Source organism: Tinamus guttatus, unplaced genomic scaffold, assembly GCF_059628265.1.
Source record: "Tinamus guttatus ecotype Peru unplaced genomic scaffold, ASM5962826v1 Tinamus_guttatus_pri_ptg000125l, whole genome shotgun sequence".
Lineage (NCBI taxonomy): Eukaryota > Metazoa > Chordata > Aves > Tinamiformes > Tinamidae > Tinamus > Tinamus guttatus.
In genome coordinates, this window is record NW_028288659.1 from 6,119,421 (window position 1) to 6,140,629 (window position 21,209).

The 21,209-nt window shown below is 49.0% G+C and overlaps 1 protein-coding gene across 4 annotated transcripts in view; it reads right to left on the bottom strand.

Moving 5' to 3' along the window:
* HIPK2 (homeodomain interacting protein kinase 2) overlaps nucleotides 1-1,831 on the bottom strand; it is a 117,846-nt gene extending 116,015 nt beyond the window's left edge. For all 4 annotated transcript variants that reach the window (XM_088521597.1, XM_088521595.1, XM_088521596.1 and 1 more), the window contains exon 1: nucleotides 1,696-1,831. In XM_088521597.1, coding sequence (XP_088377723.1) covers nucleotides 1,696-1,714 — 19 coding nt within the window. In that variant the 5' untranslated portion in view covers nucleotides 1,715-1,831. The remainder of the gene's footprint in view (nucleotides 1-1,695) is intronic.
* Nucleotides 1,832-21,209: the final 19,378 nt, after the last annotated feature.

Below are 21,209 nucleotides of genomic sequence, written 5' to 3' on the forward strand. Positions count from 1 at the left end.
CCTCTCACGGTTGCACGGAGGCGGATGACATTGATCGAGCCGCCCTCCGGCTCCCCCCGGGGCTTCCCACATGCACCCTAACCAGCAGACCCACCGCCACCGCAGGCGGATAAGGGGATGTGGGACATTCACCCACTTCAAGGCTCAACGCAAGCGCAGGAGCGTGCCGGTGCCAAGGAGTTTATTCCCGCAGTTCATCGCTTGGCGAGAGGGGGATTTCTGTCCTCCGGCGTCTTTCCCTAGCAAAGCAAGGACACGGCTGAAGTTCGGGCACGGGGGAACTGCCGAACTTCCAGCAGCGGCTCCAGCGCGGCCGCCCGCCTCCCGCTCAGCCCGGGGGCTGCTGCCCAGGGCAGCGCGCCCGGCCCGGCCCGGAGGCGCCGGCCCCGCCGCAGGCCCCGCTGCCCGCGCATCCCCCGCGGCCGCCTCAGGGCGGCAGCGCCGCGGGCGGGCCCGGCGCGGGCCTAGCGCGCCCCGGCCGCGCAGGTGCGGGGCGGCCGCGGGCGGCGCGGAGCGGCGCGGCCGGCAGGGGGCGCCGAGCCGCGGCCGGGCCCGCCGCGCAGGGCCCCCGGCGCCGCGGAGCCCTCGCGGAGCGACGGGCCGCGGCCTCGCCGCCGCGCCGAAAACACACGCGAAAAGCGGGGAAAACCCCTCTCCGCTCCGCGCCGCGGGGCTGAGCGGGCACGGCGCCTCGCTCCGCGGCTGCCCGGCTTCTCGTAGCGCAGCCCGGGCCGTAACTTCGTAGCGCCCGGGCGAGCGGCTCCGCGGAGCGCGCCCCGTGCGGCCCCCGCTCGATTTTCCCCGCAGATAAGTTTTTATCCGCCGTGCGCCTAAAAGTATCGCTGCCCTCGCCTGCGCCAGGCGCGGAAACCTCCCACCGCCGGAAAGCGATCCGCGCAGGAACGTTTCTGGGCAAAATGAAATAAAATAAAATAAAAATAAAATAAAGCCGCCTGGATTTCTCCTCTAGTTTATGTAATGCTCCATAATCAGTTCCAAACCAGAAAGGGGTGACGGGAGGGAATAAATACATCGCTAGGTGATTTAAATCAAGCCAGATTTATTTATTTTTATTTCTTACCGGTCACCCGAGATGTTGCCCGTATGCATCCTACCCCCTCTATTTTCAACCAGGGGAAAAAAAAAATGAAAAAAGACAGAAAGAAAACCAACTTAAGTTTAGGGCACTTGGGCTTTTCCCCGCAACGCAGGGCTGGATCCAAGGAGAAACCGAAAGAGCTGACAGGCTGCTCCCCGCAGCCCCCGTGCCCCCTCCGCAGCGCCCAGTATTTCCTCACCCCGGAAAAAAAAAGGGGGGGGGGGGAATAGAGAGGGAGACGGAGAGAAAGAGAGAGAAATACGTGCAGCAAAAGCCCGGCGAGGGACAACTCTTTGGAAAATACGCGAAAAGCCCTGGGCAGGGTGCTGGGCGCCGGGGACCCGAGTGCGCGGCGCGCACACACAGACACGCGCGCCAGCCCCGTCCACCTCATTGTTCTGCTCGGCACCGGCTCGGACCTGGCCCCCTCCCCGCATCGCCCCCTCCCCGGGGCGCCGCCAGCCCCAGGGCACCGGGCCGGGGCAGCGGCGCGGGGCGGGGGGCGCCCCGGGTGCCCCCCGCGACGGGGGGCGAGCGGTGCCGGGGCGGGGGGGGGGGACACGCGTGGCGGGGACACGGGTGGGGGGGCGCCTTACCTTCGTACATGGGGGCCATCGGTGCAAGGACGCCTGTTATTCATGGCAACGCCGCCACGAACGGCGCGAGCTCGCGGTCCCCCCCCCCCGCGACACACACACGCCGAAGTCAGCACACATCTGCCATCTTGCGCGGGTGTCTCTCGGCGGAGGCGAAGCTGCCGCCCGCCTCCTGCATGGCCGCCCGGCGGAGCGCGGGGGGAGCCGCGCACATCCAGCCCCGCTGCCGGCCCTCCGGGGCGGGCGGGGGGCGGCGGCGCCGCGCCGGGCCCGGGGCCGGGCCGGGCCGGGGCGAGGCGCAGGGGGGCGGCGGGGCCCCCCCGGCTCGGGACGGCGGCGCTGGGGAGGGAGGAGAGAGGGAAGGAGAGAGGGAGGGAAGGAGGGAGAGAGGGAGGGAAGGAAGGAGGGAGGGAGGGAGGGAGGGGGGCTGGCGCCGTGCCCCCGCGCTCAGCGCGGCATCGCTGCGTGCGCCCCGCGAAAGTTGCACTGGGGGCGGCGGGGGGCGCGACGGAAAGGAGAGACGGAGGGAGAGACGGAGAGGAGGAAAGGCAAAAAAAAAAAAAAAAAAAGGCCAAAAAAAAAAAAAAAAAAAGCGAAGGGAGTTTGCAAATAATCAAGCGCCGATGGCACTGATCGCGGCTTCCCAGAAGGAGAGAGGGAGCGAGCGGGAGGAAGGCTCTGCTGAGATTATGTGGGATCTTGTTTAACAACACATTTCAATCAGGAGAAAAAAGGAACAGTCAACAGAAGTTGGTGAAACACACTTATGTCTCCTTCTCCCCCCACCACCCTTTATAGAAAAGAGAGGAGGGAAAAAAAAATTAAAAAGGCAGCTGATTGAAGCTTTGCGATTCACTGGCTGTGGGGATCATATAATTTGAGCTCGTCTTTTACAATAGCATGGAAAATTCCTACCTCTCCCCCTCTCCCCAAATAAGTCGTTTATTCCCTCAAGGCATTTCACAATCTGGTTTGCTGACAAAAGTTCCATTTTTTTCTCTTTTTTTTATTTAGCTTGCTTGCAGTGTAAATATTTAGAGGATGCATTTAAAATAAACATACAATGTTGCTTTTAGGATTTGTTTTTTTTTTTCTCTTTGTCAAACAGAACCACATCAAAGAAGTGTTTACTTGCTGAGACTGACAGCCGCTATCCCCTCTACCCCCCAAACACACAGTTCTATTTTGAAAGATCCCCCTCTCTCATTCAGCTATTGCTAGAAAGCCCACGAACCCGGCCAGCATCGCTTTTTGTCGGCGCATACGGGAAAGCTGGAGGTAAACCCACATTATCCAGAGCCTCTTTGGCTTCAAAGTGGCTTTGCAGAGGGGGTAAGTCACCAGGTACCCATTACGCAGGCAAGGCAGCTGAGACGCACACAAGACACGTGCCTCTGGCAAAGGTGGAAGCAAAACCCCGGGCTGTGATCCTGCAGTAACTCCCCTCTGGATCTGCCTGCCTGGAGCTCCTTACCGGCACGCGCTCTGGGACTGGACCGGTGCAAATGTACCCTCTTAGGGCACCTGCTGTTATATGGTCCTACCAGCGCTGCCTCTCGTTGCTGCTGGTGCCAGCCCACATCTCTTCCAGCGCTGGATCGGGTTCCAGCAAGGCTCAGCACCCAGGTGCCCATGGAGATGCCTTAAAGAGGAGGCGGCAGGAAACTTCCCTTTAGCGATTTCTCCAAGAGCCAAGCTCTCTTGAGAGCCCGTCCTCTAGACTGGGGGTACTCAGGGCATGCCTTGCTAGGAAAGAAAGAAAGAAAGGCCCGGGGACCAACCCTTGCTGAGCACCTGCTGGAGTGGGGTGGCCATGGCCACACAGTGGAGAATATGATCCTGGGCCCTGCTTTTTGCAGGACAGCTTTAGCAATTGTATGTTTTCCCGCACAACATACATTGAGAGCTACCCATTAGCATTATGGTTACAACATGAAACTTAAACTCACCACAGAATGGCAGGCAGGGGTGTTAGAGGGGGCAAAGTCTGCTGGGACGGCTCTGGAGCACTGCGTACAGCAGAGGGAGCAAAACCTGTTGCGGTTGCATCCCTTCTCCTTTTTGAGAGTGATCCCCAGACGGAACCACGCCAATTGTACCCTGTTGTCTTGAAAAGAAATGGAGCTTCATCCAGCTGGACCACTGGGGAACAGCAAGCCCGAGCCAGGCAGCAACCGGCATTCACGACAGCGGGTGCGGGCTGCAAGCTTCCTGCTTCTACTGCTTTTTTAGCTGTGCCAGATGTACCATTGGGGTTCAGCTCTAAGATGATAGCCTTATGCTTTCCCGAAGGATAATATTTCTGGTCACTGTAATTCTGCATTACTCTCTTCTTTTATGACTGAGGACATGATCTGTTTCTTGAGGCTATTGATGCTCATGATCCAGGCCTTTCTCCTTGCCCTCGATCAGAGCGGCAGCTGTGTGGAGTCCTGTATCAAAGAGAGAAGAGGTGGATAGCACTGGAGAATAAGACAGGATCAGAGGGGAAGGAGCAGGAGATTAAAGGACCTGGCCTCTTTCTCCAGCATTGTACTTTACTGCTGCGGGTGATTTTGGGTTAGCCACGTTAGCCCCACTTTCCTCATCTGCAAAATGGGGACAGCAGTAAGAGCCTCCGTTGCATGACTGGCAGCACTGATGGTTTCCTCTGCCTTTCCTCTGCCCCTCTGCATTTCACTTGGGGCTTATTCTACTGCCCTTGGTCCTCAGTTCAATCCACTCCCGTCAAGGTCAGCATGACACAGGAGCTTAAAACAAAAAACAAAGCAAACCCTGTCCCTGCTTTCCCTCCAAGAAAGTTGGCAGTTGGGAATGTTAGCAGAGGGCTTTCCAGAGAGCACATCACGTTGCCCGAGCATGGACAGAGCTGCCCCTCTCCGTGGTCAAGTAGAGTGTGGAGAGGGGGTGCTGGAACAGCCAGATGGAAAAGCCTCTGCATGATGAACTTACAATATGGGAAAACAAAGCAAAGCTTATTGTCAAAGCAAAGCTTATGACTCTTCTAGAGTCAGGGTGCTGAGCTTGGTGGGGCATATCGCTGGCCAGGACAATGATTCCTGATTGCCTTTCCGGTTTGGTAGGAAGGAATCTCCGATCCTCATTTGCTGATAATAGGCACAGTGATAAGAAAGTCAGCAAAGCTCTTTTCACCAGCTAGAGCAGTTCTAGTCTCACATATTTTTAAATGTTGCAGCAAAATGAGGTCATGTGGGTAAAAAAACCCCAGGCCCAACAGGTTCTGACCCTGGGCTAGATCTGCTCTTCAAGCCCGGTGCATGCGGCAAGATCAGAGCACGTGGGCACAAAGAAGGAGCAAAGGTTGGTCCTCCTGGATGCCGGCCTCCTGCTCCAGCACGAGGGTTGAGTCGTGCTGAAATCCCAGCAACTGGCAGTGGAACAACATGATTGTCCCCTTTAATCGGATACCTCTGTCCCTATGGATAGTTTCTCCATCATGCTGGAAGATGGAGGAGCGCTTGTCCCTGCAGTGCACCCTGAGCCCCCCAGGCAGTCGAGCTGATGTCCCGGCTCTAGCACAGCCACAGAGCATGGCAAGGCCATGAGGCAAAGCCTCTGAACCCAAAGAGGTTGTTGCCTGCTCTCCAAAAGCCTGAGACTGAAATCCTCCCTTTGGTCCAGGAGAAGATGGGTAGCTGGTGCTAAGAACATTTTGGTGTCCGGATAAGTTTTTTTCGTTTGTTCGTTTGCATACTTGAGTCTATCATATACACACCCATAGCCTGGATACAAGTACACGGCACACTCATAACACACACAGCCTCGTCAGGGAGCGTCATGCACCACCGAGACAGCAGCATCATCGGCTCCATCCACCCTGACTCACTGGCAGTGCTGGTGCCTACAAAGCCTGGGCAGGGAAGAATGCCTTTCTGCAGCACTGCTTGGGGTTCAGGAGGGCTGTGGTTTCCATTTCTGGTGCAGATACTCAAATTTTGGTGACCTTGGGCTCACTTTTCCAGGAGGACACACCGTGTATGACCAGCATGTCTCGGGTGGCCGCTGGTAGCAACCAGAGTCTCTGCACACAACTGCAATGTAGTGAATAGAGTTGTTGAGTTGCCAGGGCAAAAGGAGGACAGGGCACATGTACATGGAAAAAAAAAAAAAAAAAAGGTAAAAAAGCACAAGGGGAGCTTTCCAGGTGCACAGGGTCTGTGAGTCTCCCACAGTCAGAACCTTTTGTTTTGTACCCACTTGCCTTTGCAGAGGACCTGGAAGGTAGCATTTTATTAATGAGAATCAGGCCCCAAATCTTTACCATTAAGCAAAGCAATTTTTTTTTTTTGTAAACACCAGGGGAAGGTTTCCCAGTGAAATACACACAGATGTTTTCTTTTTAAATGTAAATCAGTGCAGGAATGGACACTTTAATTAAAAGCAAAATTATTAGGTAAGTGCTGAGGGAATCTACTTTATTTGCTGGGTACACTAGCATAATTTTTGCTGGTGAGTCAATTGCCATTTTTAATTTCTTCCCTCCTAATACAATCGGCTCAGAGAGTAGCCACTGTGAGGTGGAGGATTTGGGGGAAGATTTTTCCACGGATAACAGCAGGGAGACTGGCTCTACATGCAAGCCGTGGACTCTCAGGCAGGTACGTCCGTTCCCAGCGCTGTGGCCCCGTGAATCATTAGCAAGCCCTCAGCACAGACAGCCTCCGTGGTGCCAGCTGGAGAAAACTACGTCCTTATGTGGCTGAGATTTTGGGTCACTGCTAGTTGGGGAAAGTCTTATGCTTACTTCTATGTGGGATGCTCGAGGAAAGCAGCTACAGCATGAACTGACTCCTACGCATGTCGGAAAACAGTAAGGATCGGGACCGTGACTGCTACTTCTTTGCTGCACTGAGTAGAAGCCCTTATCTCTGGATGCATATGGAAAACACGGTGCACACTTAGGTGGAGTGGGGAACTGGTGGCCCAGCTACAGCTAAAGTTCAAAATAATACTGCAAAAAGGCACAGCAAAATTACCCCATGTGCCAGAGAGTGTGATTGCATAAAAACGTAGGCATTTTACTCAGGCTGAGCATCACCGCTTAATGCAAGTGCTTTTTAGGGGGCAGCAATTGGATTTATGGTTCAGACATCCAGCCCTAGCAGTAGAGGGGAAATAGGCTTAATTTCCACTGTAAAACCAGAATATCCAGTGCTTTTGATTGTTTTCACATTCATTTAACTTCAGTGGCTTCAGTGGATTTACCCCAGTGTAAGCAGCAGTGTGGCAGCAAGGAACAGGACAGATGTTAGCGAGATGTTGTAGGTGACATGGATGGAGGGAAGGTGCCATGAAAGCAACACAGACTGATTAATGCCCTGGGGAAAGCAGGGATCTGGGTCACCTCCTGCGTGCCTACAACCACATTTGATCACGTTTCTGAACCTTGCTTCCCCACCAGGAGTATCACTGAAATAAATGGCCTAAAAATGATGTGGCCTCTTTGTTTGAGGGGTTAAACACAATTTCCCATCATCTAGCTTTTGCAGTTGGCTCAGGTATTATTGGCAGGGTCTTGGCTTCTTTTCGTATTATTATTAAAAAAAAAAGAAACTTTGAAATAAAAAAAATGCTTATCAGATAATGAAATTCTAGCTGTGGTCAAGTCTTTCAAACAACCAGGGCCATGATTTAATTGGAAGTAATTATAGTCTTTTCTGAAGCATAATTTTTAGGGTATTTTTTCTCCTGACATTTACACTGCAGAAATTAAAAGATAAAACGATGTCAGAATCACAAGATTTCAATCTGCATTCAAACAATAATGTGGGCTAGTGTCAGAGATTTGTCCTTGGTTGCAAAGAGGAAAAATTCACTGAAGAAAATCCTCCTGGTGAAAATAGCCAATAGCACCCAGTTGTGCTTCTTTTGTTGGTGCTGTGTTCAGAAATTCCCGAGAGGCTGCTGATTCCCAGAGCTTTCCCGAAACCCTCGTGTCTGCGCTGCAGCGGGAAAGGGCACATCGGGCACTAGCTCCGGAGAAGACTGCGTTTACGATGCAGGCTACGTTAATTATTCCGTGGATAAGGCGGCGTTAACAGGCACGCTTAGAGCAAGGAAAAAAAAATCCCCGTTCTACACAATGAAGATTAAATGCAGCCCTTATATCCTGCTGATAACTCAGTGTTTAACAGAGTTCTTTCAACAAATTTCTTTTTTTCTGCTATTTTTTTTCCCCAATTGTCTTAGAAGATTTTTTTCAGATGATCCACTTGCAAATTTTGCCCTAATTTCCCTTCACATGTCCTTGGCTTCCTTTAGCTCAGTTGCCAGCGTGTCCCGTAAATGCCACTCTCTCCCACCCATTTGCAAGGGAGGGTGGATTCCCGGGAGCATAAACTCAACCTTGTTGGATATCCATAGGCATTGGCACTCGTATCTGCTGCAGAGCCTCTGTGGAGAACCATGGCCATGGCCCTAAATGCAGCTGCTTGCAAGTGCAGTTTGGCCCAGCACGTAAAATCAGCTTCTCCAGACTCGGAGCAATTTCCGTAGGGATGTGTGTGCAAAGAGGGAACCCCACTGGCCTCAGAAACCCATGCTTCTGGACTCCAGTATTTTAGATTTTACTCCCATCTTAAATCTGTTCCAAGCCAAATTGCCCCCGTGCAGCAGCTCCTGGCCCCTTTTCCCTACCCCACCTATATTTGCCATTCAGCTTTATTCACCTGTTCCCAGCTTTCCATGTGAAAAACGCTCCTTGTGTGGTGTCACCAGCTTGGAAGAACTCTGCTTGATCCCCGGACATGCCTTCACTTCACCAGCAAGGGAAGGGCCTTCTCCCTTCTCCAGCCCTTTCACAGAAGGCTATCAAGAGAGAAACATTAATTATTTCATTACGCTGGATGTTATCCCAAGGACTAAAAAAAATATATTATCCACATGGAGGTAAAATTTTGGTTAGGCCTGATGAGACAAACTCTGTGATGGATATTAAAACTTCACATGGCTCGTGGCAGAGCTGATCATGCGCGCTGCAGGGATAAGGACACACATGCTGGCTGGAACCTTGTGCCTTCCATGAGCCGTGAAGACCCTCTCGGGATGTTCTGTGAAGTAACAGCTTCTTCCAAAGTTACACATAATTTTTATCCATGTTCCCCAAGTGACTCCAAGACCAGCAGTGTTTCAAAGCTCAGCATACATGATTTCCTTCTCTGTGTTTCCAGCTGCTAACAGAAAATAATTGAAATTAAGGGTGAAGGTGCCTGGAGGTGGAGGTTTTCTTTGCTTAGATTAAACTTCCAGTGCCTGATTGCCGCCCTCTTCCTGCCCCTGTGCTGCTGCTCGGGGACATCCCCCTTGCTCACTGCTCTGGACTTTGTGCACTCAGGTACTTTGAAGCAGGGTTTACCCTTGCTGCAGCAAAGCCCTCATCTTGGCAGGAGCCTCTTGGCCAGTGGTGGGAAACCCTTGTAATATTTACACTTCCTTGGATACTTAATGGAGCTTATCTCCATTTCCAGCCCAAATCTATGCAAAAGCCCAGCCTGGCCACGATGTGACTACTTCACCACCACTGCTAATCCTGTACCAACATAAATAGCTCAGCTCTCACCGCGACGGGGTCACACAGCGGTGCTGGGCCCTGTGCAGCCTGGCGAGCGGCAGCCTGTGACTGCAGCTTTAAAAATTGTGCTGATGAGGTCTCACCTCAAGACCCTGCTGCCCACCCACCTCCATGCTGAGAGAACCGGATAAATATTTACTACCTCTCATAATAACACCCAGCCACACTCCTCCTTACCACTGCATAGTAGTTCACCTAATTGAAATAAGAATATAAGTAAACTGTTTGTCAAGGCAGTTTATTAGGAAAAGCATTGCTGTGTCAGGAGCTTCCTTACTGTGAGAGATGCTGTGTTGTGTCTCTTAATATTTAATGCCATTTTAATAATATTTCCCGGTTAGGGGCTCAGACAGATGCTAGAAACTGAGGGCCAACCCTGCCAAAGCAGGGATGAAAAAAATCTCATGGCTGGAGGTCAACTGAAGTCCCTTTAATTATTTACTTGCAGGTTGGGCAAGTAGCAATCCTACGGCTTCTTACAAGGGATTCAGCCCTCCCCTGACCCTTGTCTTGGCCACTTTATCTGCAGGTATTTCCTACCCCCACTCAAAAGGACACTCCAAATGTTTGTGGCTACATCCTGGGGTGGTGGCATTGAGATACCAACACTTTTCTTTCAGGAAACCCATTACTGGTTGTGATTTCACTCCTGTTGAGCTCATCAATCAAAGAGTTCCATCTCCCAGAGGGAGTTATGATGCCCCTACTTGCATTTGGGAACTCAGCGCAGAAACCTCAGAAGGACTGGGGTATCATGGTGGACACCAAGTTGACCATGAGGCAGCAGTGTGCCCTTGTGGTCAAGAAGGTTGATGGGATTCTGGGTTGCATTAAGAAGAGCGTCTCCAGCAGGTCGAGGGAGGTGATCCTGCCCCTTTACTCAGCCCTGGTGAGGCCACACCTGGAGTATTGTGTCCAGTTCTGGGCTCCACAGTACAAGAGGGATGTGGAGCTGCTGGAGAGAGTCCAGCGCAAGGCTACAAGGATGATCCAGGCCTGGAACATCTGCCCTATGAGGAGAGACTGAGGGAGCTGGGCCTGTTCAGCCTGGAGAAGAGAAGGCTGAGAGGGGACCTGATCAGTATCACTCAAGGGAGAGAGTGAGGAGGATTGAACCAGCCTCTTTTCAGTGATCGCCAGTGAGAGGACTAGAGGAAACGGCCACAAACTGAAGCACCAAAAATTCCACCAGAACTTAAGGAAAAATTTCTTGACAGTGAGGATGACAGAGCCCTGGAACAGGTTGCCAAGAGAGGTTGTGGAATCTCCTTCTCTGGAGATCTTCAAGATCCGCTTGGACGCAATCCTGTGGCACGTGCTCTATGTGACCCTGAGTGTGCAGGGGGACTAGATGATCTCTAGAGGTCCCTTCCAACCTTAACAATTCTATGATTCTATAATATATCCAGCCTCTGGATTAAAATATGTGGAATTCTAGCTCCAGGAGTTACAGCTCTACTATCCAAGTTCTCTGCTGGCCACCTAATCCACTTAGGTCACCTTTGTGTCCTGCTCCAGCCCTGATGGCCCTGCTTTGGCTACAATGCTTCTTAAGCTAGTATTTAGGCTCCAGTGTGCGAGCCATACCCCGGGATTCCTGCAGGCTGTGCCTTGTTATGAAAGGCTGCTGGCTGAAGGACCGGGGAGTCAGAGTCTTTTGAAGCTGCTGTATAATAAGCTGTACTTTTTTTCCAAGCATCACTATGCAGTTCAATGATAATTATGTGAACTTTATAATCAGCCAAACCAGCACAGGCATCCACCTGGCCCACACGTAGTATTTGTGAGTAATTTTACATAAGGGGCAGGTACATTTGAACTTGGCACACCAGACCTGTGCGCAAACAGCCATAGGATGAGGGCCTATTGCACATAAAATGTCCTTAGTTGTCATTTTGCTGTCTCTGTCTTCCCACACACTCAAATGGTGAGACTCACTTGTTTCATCTTAATCTAAACCAGCAAGCCACAGAGGCAGTTTCCTGACAGTTGCTTAAAAATATACATATATCTATCTATCTGAGCTCTCTTAAATTGTGCCTCCTTGTATTATATTTAGACATAGCGATTAGAGTATGTGCCATGATATGCTTTTACTTTAAGGGAGAAATTAAAGCTCCTGCCTGAACGCAAGCTCGAGCGCTAGTAGGAGCGAGACCGGCGCAAGCGCCTCGGAATTTCAGAGCCGAGCTCTCAAGCACTACTTGTACCGCCGGCTCCCCCAGTGCAGTCAGCGTTGTGAAACCTGAGTTTTCAAATAAGTGCAACATTATTTACAATAATGAGACTACTGGGAAGGGTGGAGGCAGCGAAAGACTTAGCGGCTGTTTCCATTCGATTTAGCAATATCAGCTAAGCAATTCTTACGGTCTCCCCTTCTTCCCTCTTCCTCCGTTCAAATGGGGATTTTTGTTGTTGAAGGCAGGGATGCAAAGTCTGGATGCTCTGGCCTCATGAGCAAGGCTTATATATGGTTGTGCCACTGCAAAGCAGCTGATAATGACTACACTCCATGCATTTTACCCTAATTAAGTCAGTGGAGGTTTCAACAAATAAGCGTTTCAACACAGATACAGACTCTACGTACAGCTCTGCCCTTGACAATTGCAGACCAAGGAGAATATCTGAAAGCTCTTGTTTTGCTAAATACGTTATTTAAGATTTTGCAATGCTCGGGTAAATGCAGTTGATGAGCACACAGTCTTCCACATCTCTATCTTGTTACGGAGGAGGTTATTAGAGTTGCACTGAGGCAGCTTTCCTAGTTATGTGCCTTGCTTTGCCAGAGGGTTTGTCAGATACTGAACCTGCTGACCAAGATTTATCATGAATAAGACCCCCAAATTCTGGCAGGCTCCCAGCCACTGGTCTGGCTACAGAAAGTACAAACTCACAGAGAAGTGAACATGGCAAAAAGGACAATAAGACCCTCTGAGCACCAAGTTATATGCAGAGAGAAGGTCTGTGTAGAGACTCTTTGCTAACCAGAAATAAATATTGCTGTAGAAGCTAAGGGGATTTAACACAAGCAATTGAAAGGTGAATTTCTGCCAAGTGCCATTTGCTAATTTCTAGGTTTGTGTAGGATGCATGTCTTCCTCCTCCAGCTGCTCTTCTGAGATCAGTACATTGATTATTGCTTCCAGATACAGCCATAGAAATCCCTGCTTTTCGTTTTCAAATGCAGAAAACTTGAGCTCATATACCCAGATCTTTTTGTTGGTCTAAATGCAATTACATTACTGTTCTTTCATGATCTGCTCTACAACTTTTCTCTGAGATAAAAATGTCATGCTACAAGATTTCCATCATCGCCATGTCTCTAGGAATAGTCAAAGAAATTCTTGGAGACTTGAAGGTGACTTTTCTATGAAATGGTCTCAGTGTAATTCCAAAAAGATTTCATAATTTGGAGTCTTCTCTTCAACCTCCAAGAAAGATCAAAAGCAAATATAAGCACCGCTCATTCCTAAGAGCTGAGCCTTTGGCTGTAGTGAATCCATCAACTACCCTTTTATCAGCCAGATATAAATCAGCTTGGAGCACTTTGGAGCCTAAGGCTAGTATATGACTGCTGTATTAGGCTGTATTTCCATTAAATTTTGACTCTGGAGGAAGACCTTTGTTTCCAAATGGTGTTTTTTCCATCTACTTGTTATTTTCACCTTCAAGCTTGCTTGGCCAGTTGAGTATGAAAAGCTTGTTATTACTTCCTAGTGGCAAGATTATCTGTTGATGGTATTTATGGGGTGCTAATTACTATCTGTCCCTGGTATTTATGAGGTTCCAATAGCTACAAGTACAGGTACAATATTGAGATAAGCATAAATGCTATGGAATATGGAGTCTGCTCTTCGATCATTGCGGTTGGCCCTGGTGACATGAATGCTTTTGCCTTCTCCCTCTCCACCTCCTTTTCATATTCATGAGGCATCAGAGAAAAGGTGAATTTTGTGTGCTTCTTGTACACAATCGTATAGAGCATGTGCTGTCAACTTGGGGTTTCCTATAGGATGTTTCTGAGAGTCAGCAAACCGCAGTGACTGGGACAGCTGGAATCCAACCGGGTGCTAAGTCCAAGCATTTGCACAGTCACGGAAGGTGTCCTGGTCACTGAGCAATGAAAACTTTGAGCAACGTGGGCCAGGACCTGCCCAGGAGCAAGCAGAGAACATCGGGATCCTGCCTGGCATTAACACAAAGCATTTCTCCTGGCTACTCCTACTCAACAGACAGTTTGCTGCTCATACAGACTAGAGCCTTAGACCAACTTGACCAACTGCTGTGGCCAGAGGCTGAGTTTCAGCCTGATGCTAAGAAAAACACATAGCTGAGACTTCTTTTCTACCACTACAGAGAAATTAAAATGCTCCCACAGGAAAGCTGAGATGAGATGCAAAAATGCAGATCACAGCGGTGGCTTGCTCCCGACTGCAGCAGGCATAAACCTCTTTCATGTGGGTATAGAAAGGGACATATGTTGTTTTTTCTTTATTTTTTTCTTTATTTTTTAAAATAATCTAATTACGGAAGAGGAGAGGAAGATTTACTCACAACCTTAAGAAAGAAGTGTTCACAGCACATTTCTAAAGCGTCTGAAATTTTAGAACTCAAAACAAAAGTGTCTATGAAGACACCGTAAAGACTTTTCCATGTTTTTTTCCATCAGCTCTGTTGATTGAAATTGCTATCCAAAGACAAAGTTGGAAACTACTTCAAAACACAGAGGAAGGGAATTATAACCCCTGTAAGGGGGCATATGCATGTGAGACAGCAACCCTGAAACACTGAAAATGTAGAAATATGGAGGGTGCCATGAGCTTAGATTTCTTTCCCTGCTTTCCCTTAAAGCTAATTCTTTATCCTCCCATTTTTTGGAAGGAAAAGCTTTGCATATCGGTAATGACGTGGAGACTTTTCCTTTCCGTGTCACCGGTCACAGTAGAATTTTGGCCAAAGGAAGCGAACGGCCGGAGTCGAGACACCCGGGGCCACGACAGGGTGGCCAGCAAGGCCAAGACCGAGCAAGTCCTGCCGCCCTCCACTTGACTGCTCAGGGCTCCAAGAGGGGCTGCACGGAGCGAGCCCGGCCAGGATCAGAACCGCTCTGGAGCACCAGGGAAGCAGCTTCCAAGGGAAAAGGCATGCCCACATATATAAAGAGAAAATATATATATATGTATATATATATACATATATAAAACAACTGATTAACTGAGCAGAAGTAAAAATGGAAAGCAGAAGCAAGACCAAAAGACAGAAGGAAAAGTGCCTGAGCTGTTCTGTAGATGCCGAGCTTGGCACGTTGCATCTAGAGAAATAAGGGAAGAAATTTATATCAGTGGCGGGGGGAGGGAGGGGAAAGACATAGAATGAAAAATGTAGAGGATCACGAGATTTTTACCGGGAAACCACTAAAGAGGGAGAGTTACGGGAGCACAATTCAAATATCAACACTTGTTCCTTCAACCAAAGGAAAAAAAAAAAAGAAAAAATAAAATAAACACAGAGTACAGAGTGAAAGTAAACTTTTCGGAAAGCACCTGAGGATAGTGCCGGGAATTGTTCACTCTGTTATTTTGCTCCAGTCCTTGGCCAGTATAGCTGAGGCACTTATTAGAAGCACTATTTATTCCAGCGAATGTTGCATTCCCCTCCTCTTGCCATGCCTCGCCTGTAGCTGGGTGTATGCAGCCCCACTAGCGTCCCAACACTCTCCGCTCAGCTGGAGAATCAAACAGCCCTGTCCAGGGAGATAACCTTCCCCTTCTCCCTTCTCTCCCTTCCTCTTATCAGGGAAAGCCTGGATAAAGGCTAGGCTTCATGGCACGTCCTAGAAGCCAACAGATGCCGATGACAGAACTCCCCCAGACTCAGTTATGGAAGATGCTTCAGAGGCCCCTGTTACCCCTGCACTGTCAAACAGCAGAGCAGGTAGCAGGGAAAACTGGGACAAGAAAGTAAATGGAAAGATGGCTTCGCAGGGGAGCTTGGTCTGACTTACTTGGTCTGAGCTGAAAATGAAGCCTTTGCCTTTCTTCCAGAAGGCTGCATACAAAACAACTCTGAATATACATTCTTTGCTCAGCATCACTCCATAAGGTACTTTTTGTAGTCTGTTCTCTCATGCTTCTTGATAGGAAAAAAAAAAAGTCACTATGGAGGGGTAAAATCACTAGGCAATGTATCATCAAATTAAAATTACTGCTATTAAAAGCAAAATACAAAAGATACAAAAGAGTATGGTGAATCTAATCCCACTTGTAGAAATGTGTTCGGACAATGAGAAGGAGCCTGGGCCAGCTACTCTTGTTTAGCTCTTCCACAGACCGGCAACACCTGCCCTGATTTCTGTGGGAGCCCTGCTGAGAAAGGACCACGTAGGGAAATGGCAATGCCCTGCGCTAGGCTGGACATCGAGGTGGTGGTGATGGGGGGGCAACCTGCACTTGTGGGTCACAGCAAGTTCCTCAGCAGGGCAAGCTCCAGGGGCCCTGGAAAAGTTGTGGCCAGCCTTATGCTACCTCTATTTCCAGCCCAGGTAGGAGATATGGGAGTGATGCTGTGAGGAAAAGATTTTTGCAATGTATTTTTTTTGCGGGGGCAGGGGGAGATTGAAGGAAGAAGAAAAAAGAAGGAAAAGTAAATATCTCTCTATGATTTTGCAGATGGTAGAGAGCATGGGGTGATGGATCCGGAAATGCTCGAGTACAGGACACAGAGAGACTTTATCAGTTTAATGAACTGAAACAGCTAGTATATTTAACACTCAATCACTGGAACTAGCATCTAGAGAGACAGGGTCTTGGGCTAGGGCTGTTTCTAATGAGCATGTTTGTGTCCTTATGCCTGCCCTGCCTTGGGGACACAAAGGCTCTTGGCCGTGTAACCCCCGCTTTCCCCTCGCTTTTTATACCCCGCTCACTCCCACATCTAACCCGCAGGCAATATTGCTCAGCGCCAGTCCCCTCCCCCAGACCTTCCCTGTTTAAACTGATGTGCCCCGCAAAGGAATAGATTATTACTGACACTGATCCCAATTTAATCCTCCCAATAATCTGATCTTTCCAAGCCTATTTATATCCTCGGGATGACAGCGGGGTTTGAAGCGGTACAAACACCTGCACCTAAGCCCCGGCGCTCCCCGCACGGGTCAGCATCGGTCCTGACCCCCCGAGCGCACTCTCCTCACAGTGACCACATGCCCAGTCCCCTTCCAATGTGCTGGGACAGTTAGAGTGGCTCCGGTCCCTCTTTTTCTGACAAGCAATACTTTCACAATTAATGCTTTCCATATTACGAGCTGACTCTTTGCATTACAGCAGTAACAAGCCAAGGTCCCGAAATAAGTTTTAAAGCTCATATAAACGTAGAATTTCTTTTTCCTTGGTGGATTTTTTAATAATCTTCTGGTGTCTGGAAATGATCAAGAGGCGAAGCTTTCATAGCAGTGTAAGAAGCATAAACCGATTCTGGTTTGTTATTTCATCCAGCAACTTGAGAACTTTTCCTATTTTCTTGGGCTTTAAGGTGATCAACCAATGTTTTCTCCCATCCCCAATCTCCTTAAGAAGCTTATTAATGTTTTACATTCAAAATAAAGGCAAACCAAGCTAAAACCTAAGCCATACTTAGGGCTGCATAGTCTAAATGCGCTTTCTGGACTATTTCCACTATTTGTAACCAATTCATTTTAATATTGCTCCTGCTTCTTGCTAGATCTGCAGAACCTCAGTTCACACATAGCCAAGACGCAGTTCAACCTGCAGTCAGCAGGTTTTCTTTCCTTCTTTCCCTCTTTCTCTTTCTCTCTCTCCTTCTCCTTCTCTTTCCTTCTCCCTCTCTCTCTTTCTCCCTCTCCCTCTCACTCTCTCCTTCTCCCTCTCTCTCCTTCTCTTTTCCTCCTTTTCTTCCTTTCCTTCTTTTTTTGTCACTTATATAATTCAACACAGTGACTTGTTTATATAACCGAATCCTTTTGTTTCTCCGAACGGGACTTGGATATTCCATTGAGCAACGACACCAGTGGTAGGTGATTGCCTGCTTTTTTCCAAAGCAAGACCTCAGTTTTTAGCAGGATTTACATTCCGTAATAAATATTTAAAAGAATTACAACGGAACTGAAACAAAGAACGTCTCTTTCTGAAACACACACACATGCACGTGCACACACACACTGTCAATTAGTCCAGGGTCACTCCTATGCAGATGCTGCTTCTGTTCAGACTCTTTAATATTTTACTTTTTCCATGAGAAAACTTGGTCACTTTGGATTTTTAATTTCCCATTAAAAAAGCCTATAAAATGCTATTCCTTATTGTCAAATGAGCAGATTAGTCAAACATATGTCAAAGGCACTTTTTGCAGCAGGACTCCTTTGCCCTGAAAGAGTGTAAGACAGAATATAAATCATTTTGATTTCTTACTGTTTTTTTTCTCAGATACAAGCTTTAGGATTTTTGATTTTTTTTTTACAACAGGCAAAATAAATAATATTAGTATGGCAGTTTTGGATCATACCAAGGCTATACAACTACATTTTGGCTTCGAGTGTGTAGACCATTATTAAGCAAATGAGACACCAATGTACTTTTCCATTTACAAAGCTTGTATTTGCCCCTGTGGGCATAACACTAGGTGATGCCTTAATTAATGGTGGTGAAGATTGTATGTACGACATAAACAAACAAACTGCTTTTTAAAAGTAAGAAGAAGAAAATATTCCCCACTCCCTTGGGGAAGAATGCACTGATTCCAAAAAAAGCAGAATGCTGAAAACCAACAGGGAAAACACTCCGTGGCATAGATTCTGGAGTTACCTGCACACATCTCTCCTCTGCAAAGGAGTCAGTGTGTACGCTGCACAGCGTATCGCATCCAGCACGGTGCCTCACATTATTCACAGCGCAGCCTGTCAGTCTCTGTATTTGCGCTCAACCGTGTGCACTTTGGTGGTGCTGCATCTGCACCATCCCCGCCTGCCCTCGGCTCCCGACGTCCCTCTGCGAGGGGCAGAGCCTCCCGTCTCTATCCGTGCCGTGCTCCGCTTGGCTCCAAGGGCAACGTCCCCGCTAAGAGGCAGGGAGTGACCTGGGAAGAGCTGACCCAGGAAGGCAGCACCATGTGCATGAGCGCCACGTGTCCACCCTTAAGGAGAGAGGTAGAAATACATCCGTCAGTATCCTCCTCACCTTAATCCTCCCTGCAGTTGGTGATGGCAGCCACACACCGACTGCTATCTGCTTATTAAGGGAAGATTGTATTATCCCTGGCTTGCAAAGCCTGCAGTACACAGGATGGGTGGGAGCTGCAAAAGGACCTGTGTCTCTCTGTCTCACGTAAAAGCATGTCAAAGGGATGCAGAAGTGGGTATCAGTGGGAATCACTCTTGAAGAGTGGCCCTAAGGCAAGAGGGGGAGGGCTCACATATTTTTTTTCCATCCATTCCTGAGTCCAACACAAAGCAGGTGAAGAATACTTTATCTCCATCCCTGCTCCTGTTTTTTTCACCTTGGGAATCTGGTCATTCTTAGCTCAGTAGCTTTTATTTGCTGAACTGACATGAACATACCCATCTTTCATGTCGATCATGACTTAATCTAAGCAGAAATAGAAATCAGAGTGGAAAATAACCAAGCTGGCCGCTACAGACGGTGGTGCTGAACCAGTTTTGGAAGAGTAGAAGGTCAGCAAAGGTACGTGGAAGGTCTCAATCTACTGGAGCTTGTCTACAGTCGAAGAGCAAAACGGTGGGTGCACATCCATGGGCATGTGAGCATGCATATGCCTGGGAGAAGAGCGCGTAGATGCCCACCATCCTGCCTCACCCTTGCTACGGAGAGGGCTGCTCTGCTTTCTGCAGGCACGAGCACAGTGAGAAGAACAGGAGAGGTTCACTGTCTTTCTGAGGGAACTTTGGGATCCTCCACCCCAGCCTTGGAGTCAGGGACAGGAAAGGCAAAGGGCCTCCGGGACAGGGGCCAGGTGGAGGGAAGCATTGGAGCCTCCCTGCTCCTGCAGCTCTTCCCATGCCAGCCCTGCTCCATCTACTGGCAAGAGCAATGCGGAGCCTCCTGAATTAGTCCGCCTGTATCCAGCTCCTGCTGGGGCTTTCCCAGCTTTGGTTCCCTTCCTGGCTTCATTTCACCTGTTCCCAAAAGCCAAGGGTGAGAAGAGCAGCTCTCCCCACCAGCTCTCCACTACCATTTCTAATATATAATTGAAGTTATAAGGGAGCAAATTAAGCACTGTATGCACTGCGTATTCACTATCTGACATACCGATTATGAACGTGACTTTGCCCCTCACTTGTGCTCAGTGGACTCCCACCAAGGGTTACACGGCAGAGTAGGATGCAGCTCTGGATGGGGTAAGATGGCAGCATCAGCTCCAACCTGAGCAAGATCCCAGGGCACAAGGTGTATATAGGAATAGCGTTCATAGACAACACGAGTGCTTTGGCTCTCCGGACTGCTGCTCAGCACTGTGTGAGGATTTTGTATTGTCTTTACCCGCCACTTCTCCTCGGTCTAATACGTGTTTAAGAGAACTTGCTGAGGAAGCTCTGGTCTTTCCAAAATACGGAGGCAATCCGGAACGCCTGTGCTATGAGTGCAGCTGGATGCTGACCCACGCCTGACTCACTCCATGCAGCGGGAGGCTCGGACTGCAAGGCCGCACCGCACCGTGCCAGGGTTTAAGCAGACTCTCCTGGGGAAGGCACTGTGATTTTTAGCTCTGGCAATGTTGGCCCCAAACCACTTTTCCTCTCGTCCTGCCTTCTGCTAGGGGGAAATTGTCTGCACCTGGGATTTCGCTTCTCTTTTCCATACGGGAAAAGCGTCATGTTCATCTTCCGGTAGCCCTTGCAGATGGCATCTCCCTCAGCGAGGAGGGCAAGGGGATCAGGCGAGCGGCATGGGCTGAGGTTCCCTCGCACCAGCCGCTCCCCCGGCAGGGGAGAAGGGATCCAGCGTGAGCCTGGTGTTTACACAGAGCTTAGGCTCCAATGACTTTCCCAACTCCAACCGAACAATAGGAGTGTCTGGTGCTATATTACCCGGGCTTCCTCTTTATTCAGATTTTATCTGTGAATTCTTGCAAATAATAGATGACTGTGGCCATTTTTGTTCTGGGAAATAGGAAGATGAGAACATAAAACAGGCCTTAGCCATTTCAACAGACTTATTCATGGTGTATTTGGTTATGCAAGTCTTTGCAAAGTAAGGGCCTAACACAATACCTGTTGGAAGGAGTGATAATCCAATGTGTTCTCGTAAAGCCCTTTTTTTTTCTCCTTCTTTTCTTTTTAAATAAGGGATATCGCCTCAGTCAACCCAATGCTACAGAAAACAAAAATAAACAGAACTCCACCTCTAGTGCCAAAAGATCTTAGGAAGCAATCCATTCCGGCTCTTCGAGGTCTCTGCTTTAATACAAGCATTTTCAATGTAAATGCATGCCGCTGATTAATAGGTTTTGCATCAGTTGAAGTTGAACTGAAATCAAAAGAACACATTCTTGCCCTCCCCCCCCCGCTTTTTTTTTCCCCTTTCTAAACCTGAATTAAAAAAGATTATTCAGAAATCTCCGAATGCAAAGTACTAGGTCAAGACTTACACTTTTTGAGCAAGGCTAAGAAAATTTGCTTTTAAGAGTCACATACTCAATTACCCTGGAAGGCTTATCCAGGTTATGGATTAAGTACACTGCTCACGTGGCCCCAGCATTTGTAAGCTGAGATGCAGAGCCTGGCAGAGCAGCTCGCCTGCTCCCTGCACCAGCCGGGGACATTTCACGTGAGCGGGGAAGTCTGGGGGCCTCCAGCAGCCCTGGGCAGAGCCGGGTTACACATCTCCGTGCCACGGAGCTGCCAGGGGCTGCTAGGGCCCTTTGTGGGTCTCTGCATCACTCCTTCTTGGGG